The sequence below is a fragment of the Barbus barbus genome (genome assembly GCF_936440315.1).
Source record: "Barbus barbus genome assembly, chromosome: 3".
Classification (NCBI taxonomy): Eukaryota; Metazoa; Chordata; class Actinopteri; order Cypriniformes; family Cyprinidae; genus Barbus; species Barbus barbus.
Window position 1 is genome coordinate 42,679,486 of NC_136731.1, and position 15,854 is coordinate 42,695,339.

General features: G+C 35.3%; 1 protein-coding gene across 1 annotated transcript; it reads left to right on the forward strand.

Annotated features, from left to right (window-relative positions):
- The first annotated feature begins 5,547 nt into the window (after positions 1 to 5,547).
- Positions 5,548 to 10,504, forward strand: LOC306852360 (thioredoxin, mitochondrial-like). Its single transcript, XM_079389104.1, has 4 exons — positions 5,548 to 5,614; positions 6,987 to 7,225; positions 8,855 to 8,978; positions 9,862 to 10,504. The coding sequence occupies exons 2-4, from the start codon at positions 6,987 to 6,989 to the stop codon at positions 9,973 to 9,975; spliced, it is 477 nt and encodes a 158-aa protein (XP_079245230.1). The 5' UTR covers positions 5,548 to 5,614; the 3' UTR covers positions 9,976 to 10,504.
- Positions 10,505 to 15,854: the final 5,350 nt, after the last annotated feature.

The following is a 15,854-nucleotide window of genomic DNA, read 5'->3' on the forward strand; positions in this document are numbered from 1 at the left end:
AAGAAAAAACTCGTTAAATTTCAAGAAAAAAAGTTGAGATAAAATGTTTAGAATAAACTCATTGAATTACCAGAACGCGGTTTCATCCGCCTTTAAACTATAGTTTCAGTCACTGTGACATCTGTGGTTTGTATCGGAGAGATCTGCACTCGAATGCTTCTCACAGCGCTGTCTGATTGAGACCTGCAAGTAAACGCATTTAATAGCCAAATATAATAGCCTACATTTCAATAGACAAGCTGTGGGCCATTTGAAATTCATCCACTGGCCGTATTTGGCCCGCGGGCTGGACTTTGGACACCCCTGCCAGCAGCATTTTAGAGATGTGATATTTACACTGAGTGAAAAGCCATTCTATGTACACTGTAAAAGTAGCAGATCTTTCCAATAAGTGTAAATAGTAGCTAATTAGATGTTATTTATACTTCTAAATAGTGACAGATGCTATTTGCACTGTATTGTTGTACATTAACAGGATGCAGTAATAACAGAGTGTATTTTGATTTTATCTCAACTTTCTCTAAATTCACCAACTTTTTTCTCGAAACATAATGATTTTATTCTCAAAATAATAGTTTAATCGCAACATTTTGATTTGACATTTTTCTTGACTTTAAAGGGAACCTATTATGCCCTTTTTTACAAGATGTCCCCAGAGTGTCTATGTGAATATTTATCTCAAAAACCTCAGATCTTTTTTTTTAAAGCTTTTTAAAATTGTCACTTTTAGGGTATGAGCCAAAACGCGACATTTTTGGCTGTGTCCCTTTAAATGCAAATGAGCTGGTGCTCCTGGCCCACTTTCAGAAGAGGGCGGAGCTTCTAGAGCACAAGCTCCTGCATGCAAATAAACATCCCACTATAGTACACGTTATCTTTACAGAACCCATACTTGGTTTAAACGTCAGTCATCTGATTGTACTGTGCATAATGAATAAGCATTTATGAATTACACAGATAAAAATAACGGCAGCTGCTTTCATTGTGCCTTATAGTCCCACATGTGATTATGAGCTCCACAAATTCAAGCGGTCGACTTCACATTGCTTTCATATGCAATTTTTAACTACCATATTCCTATTTACAATCATTCTGGCAGCACGTGAAGGCAGCTTCAGTGAAAACAGACTTAAGCTTTAGCAACATTAGCCTTACAGAGTGCCAAGAAGCTCTTTCAGAAAGGCATTTTGGAAAACAAACGTGTGATGCTTGTTACTTGTTTATTATTATTATTGCTTGGCCCTAATCCTCTTCTGTAGAAAAAACCATGCATTTCTTTTACGGTTAATATATTTTTATTCATTATCCTGACGATATTTAATGGAGTGTTACATTGCACTGAATTAAAACACATGTAAATCATATTATTTATCATATCTTACCAATAAGAAACAGTGATGTGTTGTGAATCTCCACCTGTTTTAGGAGTTACGATATGTATTAACTTTGTGGTTCGGGGCTTTCATAGATTTAACATTTATAGATGTCGGCAAGATATAACACCGTTACAATGGAGAAATATGCTTTTTGTCACATGGCGATAATAACAACATCTACATGGGGCAAACTGAACCGCTACAGTTAACTTTGGCCCATCGAGAGCACTAATATCAGGACCTGTATAAAAACTTCATAGGGCATGCTGATCATGACATTGTCACAGGTTATAGAGGAATGAGGAATACAGACGAGGGTTCATACTTCCAAGAAGATGTTACTGAAATATAGTATGAAGTATAAATACACACATGGTAAATGAGGGAGCTAAACAGGAACAGCTGGACAAGGATTAATCAGAAACCATGGCAACTAAGGAGAACTCATAACAGACATCACCAGAACTGAGCTAAACTGAACATAGCCGTGACAGACATAAGCCTCTTTATAATATATATATATATATATAATAATGTCTGTATTTTGGTTCAAATGTTATAAGAAGAAACATTTTTCTAAACCAAAATAGATCAATAAAAACTGTATCTATTTCTGCAACTTGTTTGTGTATGTGGTGAATTTATTGTCATTTATTTATTGTCATTTTCAAGTTAGCTTATAGTTTTGGTTTAGAAGGCTCTTGTATATTATATAAGTTAAATGTGAACATTAATATATTATCGTATCATAGACATTAGTATTATATTATTATTCATATTTTGAATGATTTTCATTTCAATTTCCCTTAAAGTTTTAGTCATTTTGTTGTGTTTTTGTTAGCATTAGTAAATATGTTTATACAGCTTATATATATATATATATATATATTAGTTGTAGCCAATTTGGTAAATCAAGTAAGCTATTTAGAATAAGAAACATTACCCGGGGCAACTAGTGAAAATAATAGAAGTTATTTATATATTTTATTTTGTTTTAGTTATCATTTGTTTTATTTTAAATAGCAATTGTATTTATTTTGGTTATTATAATAACTCTGAATTAGATTAGCACTTTTTTAATGCTATAATTGAATACATTATTTTTAATTCTACAGATTACAGTACATTTATTTTACATTTGCATGTAAAATAACATTTACATTTACTTCAGCGTGTTTTTTTTTTTATGTGGTAATAATAAAGAACAAAATTTTTGACCAATAATGTATATTTCATACATGACGTTGGACTTGAAATAAGTGACGGTGTCAGTCCGGTTGAGCTCCGGGAAGAGGCTGGATGTGAGGAACCGATAGAGGGAAGAACAGGATGTCTGATGGAGAGCAGGGCGACGGAGGCGGGGAATTGTCTGGAAGCAGCAGAGGGACGTTAAGCAAGCAGTCGCTTTGAGTGATGGGCGGCAGGAAGTGTGGGCGTCGGTCTCTTCGCGTTTGCCCCACCCCTTTACACCAAGACTCCGCCCATTTGCCACGCCCACTCAAGATGTTCCAGTGTGGTTTTGTGGTTTGTTTCCTCTTGCTGTCTGTTATTTCTAAACTCTGTATCCACTGGCTGAGGTCTGACACCTCGTGTCGTCTCATTTTCATTTTTACATGTTTATTTTTCTTTCTCGCCGCCTGTTCCAGCCAAAGGTCTTCATACAAATACTCTTCCTTTTCAGTCCTTATTCCTGTATCTCTGCTGCAGGTCCTCGCTGTAGCGTTTAGCCGCCTGCCGTGATGCCAGCGCTGAATGCCTACCATTTGTAGCTGTTTATTCATGGATAGCTCATTTTTTTGAGGGTTTGCATGTAAAATTTTGGGCAGTGGCTTGTCTTGAATGCATTTGAGTCCACTGAAGAGTGAATTTCGGTGAGGTTGATCTGTTAACAGGTCAGATCGATCAACAGACTGACCTGATGTGTTTAAGACCGAACGCAGGCGACGGTGGGGTGGTAAACCAGCAGTCAGACCCACTGTACGGAAGAGGGGAGCGGGACGGAGGTTAACCGTGTAACGCTTTCCACTGTCCTCACTAGTTTTGAGGATTTCTTTGGCGATGATCCCAAATCCAGCAGAACTCTCTTGAGTCTTGTCCATGTTAGAGACTGGAGGAGGAACAACAGAGATCAATGTCTTTAACTCCACAAAAGCCACGTTCATATTGCAGATTAATACAGGTTTCACTCCTGTTTAAACAGTTCTGTGATTTGCAGCAGTGACATTCTACAATAAGAGACCTGGGTTTTTTATTTAATTATGGTCCAGAGATCCCCACTGGGGCTGCAAGGTAGTGTTTATGTTAATGGAAAAAAAAATATTTAAGGAAAAAGTGTAAAATCAATTCTAAATAATAAATAAATCCAATAAATAAATAAAAATCGAAATGTGTAAAACTCAAAATAAATAACAGGACTAATATAAATAAATAGAAATTAGATTGCATTGAATAAATAAATAAACATTAAATTAATACAAATAAAATAAAATAAATTGAGTTAAATGCACTAAATGTTAAATATTTAAAGAAATAAAAGGGAAAATGTAAAAATAAATAACTAATGAATAAATAATTGGTCAAATAATAATATTAGATTAAAAGGAACACATTAAAAAAAACAATTACATTAAAGCAAGTAGACATATCACAGTACATAATGATGAATATATTTACCAAACTAAATATTTAGACATATTTGCAATATTAACTTTTTATATAAAGTGGGTCTCTGTAGATTAAACCATACAAACGCCTTTTAATTTTTCAGGTGGGGTTCTCTTGCATTAATATAATCATATTTGGCATATAAAAGATTGCAAACTCCTGGGTTAAACAGTTAGCAACATCCATAAACTATAATATAAAAAAAAAATTATCATTTCAAGAAGTACATTTCTACTTCTGATTAACAAAGAAGCAAAGCACTGCTTAATATTTCAAATAAATAATTTAAAAAAACATGATATTTCAATGTTTTTTTGCCATTATGGAAATCCTTTAAAGAAACAGTGCCATATAAGTATGGCAATCATACAGTGCTATGGGTTATATCAAAGTAAACATGGTTTTTAGCATGCACTTCAAATTATTTTTAGAGCAACATCATAAATGATGACAAGAATAACGCAGGTTGAAGCACTAAGGAGAGAGGTAAAAAAACAAGAGATGAGAATGAGATGAAGAGAGACAGAGTTTAGGTTAAGAAGAGAACGTGAATGAGAAGCAAACATCTACCTGATGAAGAGGTCAGATTTACACCCAGATCAACATGAAGAGCCACTTACAGTCTGACGCTTCATCTCTCATCAGACACACTCAGCATCTGTTGCCATGGAGTCCTGAAGACCAATCAGCATCTCTCTGTCTCTCTCTCTGTGTCAGTCTTTCATGTCGTGCCCTTCCTTTAAGCAGCATGAAACGTGCAGCTCGCCTCTTTTTTATATCTGTCTGTCCATCAATTATGAAACAGACGGCAGGACAGAAGCTCTGACCAACACACTCAAATCCATCATGATTCCTGACTGACGGCCGCATTATCTCAGTCAGAAAACAGCAGAGTATGGGAAAAACCCAGTGACTGACCACTAGATTTTTATTGTTTATTAAAATATTTTATTAGTTATATTATTATTTTTCTAGTTTTATTTGATTATGAAACAGAGTAGAGGAAATAGATACAATTAAAAAAAAACTGTCACTGCCCACTAGATTTTTTATTTTATTTTTAAATTTAATTATTTAATTTTATCTTCAGTATTTTTTTCTATTTATTTTAATTGTATTATAATTTTATTTTTATTTTATTGTATTTTTATTTTATTAGGAAACAGATTAGATGGAAAATAATATTTTATTTTATTTCCACCAAATTAGTTTTTGTTTTATTTATTTTTGTTTTATTTTTATTTCCAAACACTGCAGTCAGTGCCCACTTGATGTGTTTTTTTTATATAATAAAGCTTAACAGGGTAAAAAAGATTAAGTAATTTGTAAGAAACATCCTTTACCTTATTAGTTATTAAATATTTAGATGCCAAAGTCCACACATATGGGAGAGAATGATCTCAGCCTGAAACAGGTGTCTTGATTATTTAGTTCCGACCGGAAGAGAGAGAGAGAGAAAGAAAAGAGTTTAAAGTCGCAGTTTGTCTCCGCGTCGCGTCGTGACGCTGCGACGCATCAGCAGCTGCGCGTGAGCGGAAGTGCGTCAGGGACCGGAGAGGACTCCAGAGCTCACGGTAAGAGTTTATTTAATATCTCATAACTATAATGAACGTATAAAACACGGCTGAAGCTGGAGAGATCCGGCGTGTCGCGTTACAGATGCGTTCATAAACGCGCCGGGTTTATCACAAGCACGCGCTCGAAGCATCAGAGGCTCAAAGTCACGTGGAGGTTAAAAACACACAGATTTACACGCAACCGCGAATAAAACACGAAAAACCACAGACACGAGCATAAACACAGATGAAGAGAGACTGTCTGCAGATACAAACACTGTTTCAGAACACGCGATCACTAGATTGAAGCACGGTTTAATATATATATATATATATATATATATATATATATATATATATATATAATCTATTTATTTTTTTGTGCAAAACATGCTGGATTACGATTAAATATGAAGTAATGTGCAATTAAAACGGTTAAATTTAATAAATTTAAACCATGTAGATTTTTAAAAAGTCAATGTATTATAATTAGTGCTGTCAAACGATTAATCGCATCCATAATAATAGTTTTTGTTTATGTATATACTGTGTATATTTATGTATATGTAAATACAAACTCATGCATGCGTGTATATATATCTATGAAAAATGTTATGTTTATATATTAAATATTTATATATAATAAAGTATAAGAATGTGAATATATAAATGTATAAACATGTAAATATTTTCTAAATATATACTGTATGTGTGTGTATTTATGTATTCATAATAAATATACACAGTACACACACATATTATGTAAACAAAAACTTTTATTTTAGTTTGACAGCACTAATTATCATCAGAAAAGAATTAGCAGAAAATTTTTCACTTATTATTATTATTATTATTATTATTACAGTCTGTTAAATCAACGAAATTTCAGAAACTTCACATTTTTGATTTTGCTAATATTTTTTTCTGAAGACAGATAAGCATGTATAGTGATGAAGGCTAAAATATTAAATGTCATGGATGAATATTTACTGAGTAATCCACTATTTTGTAGGGGGGGGGGGTCAAAATGGACATTTTCAGACAGATTCAGAGTCATATTACAGGGGGGTAACAAGGACTTCAGAAAGATGGCAGCATCATAATGTTATTGTTACACAGAGATTGGTAGATATATTAGTAAAATCTGTTGACTTTAGCAGTCTTTGTTCCTTTACGTGCCAATGGTGAGCGTTCAAAAATGGGGAAACAGCACTTGAAGTGTTTTCTCCAAAGTTTGCTGAAGTATTGTAGTTCTTAATAAAGTTTTCATTTTCAAGGCCCTACATGGTTCAGTCCCAAAGGTCTCAATGATTGTTGAATATTACCCATTTAAATGGTCTAGTATGATGATGGTGTTTAGTATGTTAATAATGTCTCTCTGTGGAGTCAGATGGCGTTCAGGCTGCTGGTTCGGAGGGTTTGTGGGGTTTCTGTCAGAGATTTGCAGCATCTGCCGGCCGGCGTCTGGTGCTCCTCTCGTCTGAACGCGTCGCAGCCGCTGCTCTCACTCCCGCGCCTCCTCCCGCTGGCCTCCTGCAGGAGCGTGTCCTTTAACGTGCAGGACCACGATGACTTCACCGAGAGAGTCATCAACAGCCAGCTGCCCGTCCTCATCGACTTCCACGCGCAGTACGTACTCAAAACCCCTCATTCATCTCAAGCCAGCATGATCAACACTGTCTACTCTTTTTAATCAAGTAAACGGTCTTTTAGTGTAATTGTAGAAATGTCCTCCTTCAGCTGGTGGTTTCTTCGCTGTCAAATCTTTACTGATTTTCATCAAGTAAACGTAGTAACATTTACACATTTACAACATGAACACTTACTGACTGAAGCAGCTCGACTTTACTTCATCAGATTTGAGTCTCAAATCTGATCATCAGGATCTTTTGAGGAGTGTTTATTCCTTTGTCTCTCAATCATCATAGGATTGCACTGCATTATATGTTCGGATCATTTCAAGGGTTAATTCTGTCATTAATTACTCACCCTCATGTCCTTCCAAACCCATAAGACCTTTGGTCATCTTCAGGACACAAATTAAGATATTTTTGATGAAATCTGAGAGATATCTCACCCTCCATAGACTGCAACACAACTGAAATGTTCCCAGGACCAGAAACGTAGTAAATGCATCGGTAAAACAGTCCATGTGACGTCAGTGGCTCAACTTCAGGTTTGCAACGCTACGAGAATACAAAAATAACAGTTTCTGGTTACTACGTTTCTGGTCCTGGCAACATTTCAGTTGTGTTGCCGTCTATGGAGGGTCAGATAGCTCTCAGATTTCATCAAAAATATCTTAATTTGTGTCCTGAAGATGAACAAAGGTCTTACGGGTTTGGAGCAACATGAGGGCGAGTAATTCATGACAGCTTTTTCATTTTGGGGTGAACTATCCCTTTAAATCCCATCTTACTAAGCCATATTATTGGAGATCTGGAGAGTGACTGATATTTAGATCATTTTATGTCAGTATCTGCTGTACTGTTTCTCACTGGTTTACATTACAAGTTATGAGTAATTTCATGCTTTTCATCTATTTAAATATCAGCATCTGTACCAAATTGCACATTTTTGCTCAGTTTGGATCTCTAAATAAAAACAAAAGCAGTTTTTTTTCCTCCATATTGTTAATATATCAGACTATATAAGCTATAAGAGCCTGATGAATCAAATATGATACTCAATGAAAAACACAAATGCAACCTTTTTCTTTTAGACTCTTTTTTTTATTGAATATTTCCAATAATGGTTCCATTTAAAAAAATAAAAAACGAGAGATTTTCATATTATGTTTCTATAACTCTTAGTCTTATGTCAGGCTTTGCAGGTTTAAATACATGAGTTATTAGACACTATGATGAGATTTTGTTTTTACATTTCTGTATTATTTTTATAATAAGATGTTTGTTCAGATTGTAAAACGTCATGTGGTGCAACAGTGATATTTGTAAATGAATAATTCATAATATTTACAAATAAAAATAGTCAAGATTTTAATGTTTTATATTGTAAAATGTATTTATAAACTTTGTTTAAAACTAATGATTAACATGCACAGTCAGTGCACTGGGTGGTTACACCACATGACATTATAGTGAAACTTTTCTTTAAACTGGTCACAGAAGCAGAGAGTGGTGTGTGTGTTTGACTCAGCGACAGGTTTGGAAATAGATGATGGCGTATAAAGTTTGATTTGAAGTGGCTGCAGTGACACCGAATCGGCTGACTTCTGCCGTGTGTTTCTGTCTTCAGGTGGTGTGGCCCGTGTAAAATCCTCGGCCCGCGGCTGGAGAAGGCCATCGCTAAACAGAAGGGTCGAGTCGCCATGGCCAAAGTCGACATCGATGAACACACAGACCTCGCCATCGAGTACGGGGTACGACTCTTACCCTTAACTAAAACTATTCAAAACACATTCGGTAATAAAATAAAAAAACTTTAACTAAACGAAAATTAGTAATGTTGCATTGGCAATAAACTACATTTTAACAACATGCTTTAGAAACGCTATGAAAACGGTGACATTACGCATGTCTTAGCAGGATTATTGTTTACTAAAACCATTCAGAACTAAAGTTTTTTGCTACTCAAAATAAAATAGCTGAAACTAAAATGTCACTAAAAAAAATCAATAAAAAATTTAGACAGTTAAAAATAATACAAATGACAAAATTACACAAAGTTAATACACTTTAAAATAATAAAAAATATTAGATATAAATGATACTAAAATACCACTGTCTCTCAGACACCAAAGAAATAAAATCTAAATAAATCCATTGTATTTTCTCATCTGATTGATGTAAACACAATAAAAATACTCTGCATTTCCCTAAATTATTATTTCTCTGGAATATTTGAGTCTGATTAGTCAATATCAGCATTTATCAGCGGGATTATTATTGTTATCAAAAAATATATTATTTGAAGTACAATCCCAAAACTTTTACTGAAGTCAAATAAAATGCAAACAATTGTTTTGTTTGAGCCAAGGCAGTATTTCCCATTTCCATTTAGTTTAACTTGTATTAAAATTAACTACAGCTGAAACTGAAATAAAAAATATATAGACATAAAATTGGCAAAACGCAAACATTTGTCTAACTTAAATATGTAGAATAAAAAATAGCATTTAAATGATACTAAAATCAATTTTTAGCTGCTCCTACATCATTCTGGGACCCCAAATAAACAGACAGCAGATCTGAACAGATTCCTCTGGTTATTATGGGATGCTGATTGTTGGTGATGTGCTGTAGGTGTCAGCAGTTCCCACGGTGATTGCCATGCGCGGCGGCGACGTCATCGACCAGTTTGTGGGCATCAAAGATGAAGACCAGCTGGATTCTTTTGTGCAGAAGCTGATTGGATAGTGAAGCTGTCAATCACTGCCCCTCTAGCCCCGCCCACCTCCTGTTGGAAACTCAATTACAGACACAGACAAACTCCCCCCCGGAACGGCTTCACTTCTCCATCTCTCCTGCTTTCCTTAACTGTGTGTGTGTCCTTATGTGTTTTAGAGAGTCTGTGGCAGTGCGTCGTGTTTTACCGCGGTAATAATGTAGTAAAGTGTTCTTGGACGTCCTGTAGCTGCTGTGCTTTGCTTCGGAGGAGAACTGAAGGATCGGTGGTACAGATGTGACGCAGATCCTCATCCAGTCCACATGAGGGCGATTCCTCTCGCTCCGCTCTTTTACACCTGAATGCCTACTAATGTGAAAGTGTGTGATGATCACGGCGTGTGTGTTTCCGTTCGGCTTTCTAGCTTTCTTTTTTTGGATCTGACTGTGAACTGGATGCATGGGATTGATGGTGGTTTTGTTTAGACTTTAACTCATATAAACTGTAATATAACCAACTAGTCTGATGAAATTATTAATAAAGCAACTGTACTATATTTAACTCATGGCCATTATATTCTTGAATTTTCAAATACAAGTGCAGAATGCAGACACACACATAATGCAGAACACACAAATAATTTATTCAACTTATAATATAATAGTAATATAATTACATCCTCAATCACACTGATATACAGACCCCTCCCCATTCATTGTCATTCAGTCCACCCTGTCATGTGTCTGTGAGTCTAAATGGCCAACAGGGTGCACCTTTTGAGCTTCAATTAGCATAGCTTACAACAAACTGTGTCTAGCTAAATATTTACTCTGGTTGTTGAAGAGAATTTGGTTTATTTAAACTTACATATGTTGAAAATACTGTATTCTAATCACTCCTGGCATATTTTATGCTGACAGGGTGGACATGTTAAGCTTGGGAAAAGCAAGCAAACTCATACGAAGAAATTTTGTCAATTGAAAAGTCACCAATTTATTGACCTAAGCGGTTGAATTTCCCGCCACTGAAGAGACAAATAAAATCAGTTGTCCTGATGTCACTAAAGGGACAGATTCCCCAACATTAAAAAAAAACTCTTCTTTTTATTAAATACAAATATCGTTTTTATTACCAAATGATCAATGCACTCAAATTGAGTTTAACAAACAACTAACAATATTAAAAAATAACACATTTTTAATATAATGAGCAAGTGCATGGGACAATGCAAATAACACACATCCTCTTACACAAAACTAAAAAATCTAGAAAATGTATCCAAAAAAACCAAGTAACGCTTTTGTTATGAATATAAAAACTTATCATAACTCACCCTTTCATAGTAATTTTTATGTTATCATAGCAAATGAGTTATGTACAGGACACCAAAAGGCACCCTATTGACCTATATATTATAGTCAACTAAAACCATAAAACAAATAATTTTTCTTACTTGAAATAAAATAAATGTAAATCTTATTTTATTTCAACTAGATACTTGATAGTTTACCTAAAACAAAAATTAAATATTAATTCAAATTAAATTAATAATATAAAGTATTAAAAAAATAATAATGTAAAAAACACACAACCACATCACTAAACCTTGTGAAAAAGTATAAAAATAAAAATAAATTTGAACTATTAATGAAAAATACAATAGTTAATGATATTAAAATAAAACCGCAGCAAATCAGCATATTAAAATGATTGCTTGAAGGATCATGTGACACTGAAGACTGGATTAATGATGCTGACAATTCAGGTCACACAGATGATAAATTAGATTTTAACATAAATGTGACCCTGGACCACAAAACCAGTCATAAGTGTCAATTTTTCCAAATTGAGATTTATACATCATCTGAAAGCTGAATAAATAATCTTTCTTATGATCGGACAATATTTGTCTGAGATGCATATTTGAAAATCTGGAATCTGAGGGTGCAAAAAAATCTAAATATTGAGAAAATCTCCTTTAAAGTTGTCCAAATTAAGTTCTTAGCAATGCATATTACTAATCAAACATTAGGTTTTGATATATTTACAGTAGGAAATTCACTAAATATTTTCATGGAACATGATCTTTACTTAATATCCTAATGATTTTTGGCATAAAAGGAAAATTTATAATTTTGACCCACACAATGTATTTTTGGCTATTGCTACAAATATACCCCAGCGACTTAAGACTGGTTTTGTGCTCCAGGGTCACATATTAAAATAGAAAGCAGCTTTTTGAAATTGTACTATTTCACAACTACTGTTTTTACAGTTCCTTCAGGAAACAGCGTGTGGCGCTCTTCACTGTTTATACGAGTTTTCAACGGGATTGCCTACAAAACTGGGACAAATGACTATCGCGCTCAGGCACGAAAATCACTTTCATATTGCAGTGCAGTGATGCAACTCAGCAGGTGTGTTTAACGCAAGATCCTAATAACGGTGACAAGCTTTCTTGCTCCTTTGAGATGAAATACCTCGTGCTTTGTGGCACACTGCAACTTTCAGGACTCAGATTTCATCCAGATTTACTGAAAATAAACGGCAAAACTCGTGAAATGTCGGTTGTAATGAACTGCCAACTTTAAAAATCAGCATGCTAACCTCAAAGCAGCCGTTTCTTCTGACTGAATATGATTTCTGCAAGCAGCACGTGTAGCTATAATTACAGCAGATGTTTTATAGGGCTCTTAAAAGTCTGGCTTCTGTCTTGACATCACCGCGTTCCTCTGCGCCGCATGATGTCATCCGGCAGAACTCCAGCCACCAATCACAGCCCAGCATTACCTGACCGCACACGACATCACCACCTCAAAAGAGACTGCTATTTTAGTATCCCTGGCTGATGATATACTGCTGGTTTCTGTTAATATTTTTAATTCGTTTTTTATTTTTGCAATTTATTTTTAATTTTAGAGTGCGTTTATGAATTATGTCTATTTTTTTTATTATTTTAGTACTTAAAGTGAAACTAAATCAAAATGAGAAATAACTGAAATGGAAAAAAAAAGTTTTTAAATATTTTGTTAACAAAAATGTTTTCAGGTTTAAACACAAAAAAGCTACATTTGTCTTACGAAACATTTATTTCCTGCTTTTATCCTTTGATTTTGGGGTGAAACAGCATAGTCAACATTTGAAGTGGATCAAAACCTTTCATCAAAGTTGTCCTAAAAGCTAAATATGTTCTTGTCTTAAGACAACTTTGATGAAAGGTTTTGATCCACTTCAAATGTTGACTAGTGTAGACAAAGTCAAGTCTCCTGATTAACCTGATGCTTTTGTCCAAGTAGAAGGTGCTGGATAAGTCCCAGAGCACTAGTCCAGGATGATGGGAAAGTGTCCAGCAGTAAATGTGCTGCTGAAAGGAGCATTGTTGTGTTACTGAGACCTGCGACAAAACAAGCGGGCAGAAGGGTGAAAGAATGACGGAAGAGAAACTCTACACCTCTTCCGCTTTCAAACAGTAGACCACACCTCCACCTCTCTCTCTCTCCAGTCATCTGTGACCATAAAAGGCAAAAACAGCATGAGCGAGGCATGCTGATCAAGCGCTGCTGCAGAATTCCTGTGCTCTCGTTTCTTTCACACTCTGTCACTTTTCCCTTGCTCATGTTTAATGACTTTTTCTCAAGCACTTTGACTTTAAAGCAAAAAGTGCTTATTTGAGTTGGGCTACATACGTCAGATGCTAATGATAACGCTTTGTGTATTTATAGTTTGTGGAAGAGGGTTGTCCCCAGATGTTTGTCTGAAGCTAACCGACATTACAGACTCCAGCTTGTCGCCTTTGATATTTGCTCTTGTAGTACACTTGTAGTTTCAAATCTGGCCGGCTAGTCTTAAAGTGTGCACACTAGTGAGAAAGCAGCAATGTACAACAGCCAATCAGAGCGCTGCAGTGACAATGTATTTTTGTAGGCCAGTTTGGATGTTAGCATCACCCTGGTTCCCTCGACAAAAACCTAATATGATGGGGGTTTTTTTCCTTTGGCATTTGGATTATTGCTGAAAATAAGGTCTGTGACCAACACAAGTTTATAGCAAATGTCACTAGCGTAGCCAGAAATCACAATGTGGGTGCACAGACGAAACACAGTAAATGCGGTCATTGCTTTCGGAGGTGGATGCTTGGTAAAGCAGTCGTGTAAGACAATTAGAGAAATGCTTTGATGACAGACTTTGCTTGGACATTTAAGAATGACCACAACAACATTTCAGATGCTGTGCAACGAGATCGGTCTACTGGTTAGTCATGTTTTGCCATCCCATAGCGCAAAGTCACATGACATTTTTTATGCACATGTAGGAATTTACTCGGCAGTGTCACATTATTTGCATTAACCCTTTTTCGCACAAGTCAAAAACCACCTCAAGAGAGCGTAAAAACTGCGAATTAAAGGATTTTTATTTGAAACTTGGCATTTTCGTGGATCGTTTCTGATGTGATGTTTCAAAATGCAGGAAACGGCTACAGACGAGGCAACTGCATAGTAGGAACATGTTGATTTGTGCACCTGTACACTGGTGTATGGAGCGCTGCTGGTGATGGAGAAATAGGTGAATTAATGTTGGCACTAGCAGAGCTGTTCAGCTCCTTGAGCATTGAATACGCAGGGGTTTCATTCATACTCGAAGCCAGAGGGCGCTCTCGCGTAGAAAGTAAAAAATGGACTCATAGAAGTAAAGTATTACATACCAGGAAAACCCTAATATGGACAAAGGCATCCAGCAATCTCTGCTGTAGCTAAGGGGCTGTTCACAAACTTATCTTCATCGTTATGGCAAACAAGAATCAAGAAAAATCAAGTATTGTGATTAATGCAACAGAATTCACAATTATTAGGCCAGCGACTGTGTGAAGCAACTGACAGGTGGGTGGGCAGCTACTCGACTGGCACACGTATGTAAAATGTCTGTTAAAGATCTGGAAAGCATCTGCTGTACAAACATCTGGTAGACCTCTTTAAGATGCAAGTTTTACAAATCATATACATCTTAAAGACATTTTTTTAAAATGTCTGTCTGACATCTGATAGGAAACATCCTGTAGATGTATTGCAGATGAGCAAGCACTCTAATAAATACGTCTTGCAGATAACCTAAATACAGACGTCTCCGTGATGTAGGCCTATGTGTGCTATCAGGGTTTATTATGATAATCCTCTTATTTTATTATATTTTGAAGCCTAAATAAAGTCGACAGAAGTTAAATGCTAAACGTGGCTATAAACGAACTACACCATGACTTCAGCATCGCCTTTGTTAATCTTCTGACAACTCTTTCAGTCTTATTTCAAAACATTTCCCCTGAAAGTCTGAGTTAGGATAGTTTACAAGAGGCTATGAAAGCAACTGAATCATGTTGGGGGTAATGCATTAAGTTACGCAAGTTATGTAACCAAAATTACTTTTTCAAGTAACTTTTTAAATTTACAGCAAAGTATCTGAGTTACTTTTTTTAAGTGAAAAACTTAAACTTTTAAAAAAAAAATTTTTTTTTGGTGAGAAAGGGACTTGAATGTAATTTTAAGTTTTCTTATAAAATAAAAAAGCAAGCTGAGAAAAGGTACCGTAATTCATTACTTTTAAAAAAGTAACTCTGACACAATTAGTTACTTTTTTATGGAGTGACACAATATTGTATGCCTTATTTTAAAAGAACGACAACCTCTGCAGTCCCGTTTAGACATTTGTTAACACTTTTTCAAGGCAAGTGAAAGCTTTAATATGAAACATATCTGGTGACAGAGAAAAATCTTTAGATATGGTTACCCACAGACCTTATTTCAGGCATTTAACCAGAAGCCAAAAAAGTGGAAATGGTGCTATATTGACTTAATGACAATGAAAGCAGAAGTGCTAAAATGCAACTCGTTTCCAGCGTTTGGCCTAAAAACATGTCATC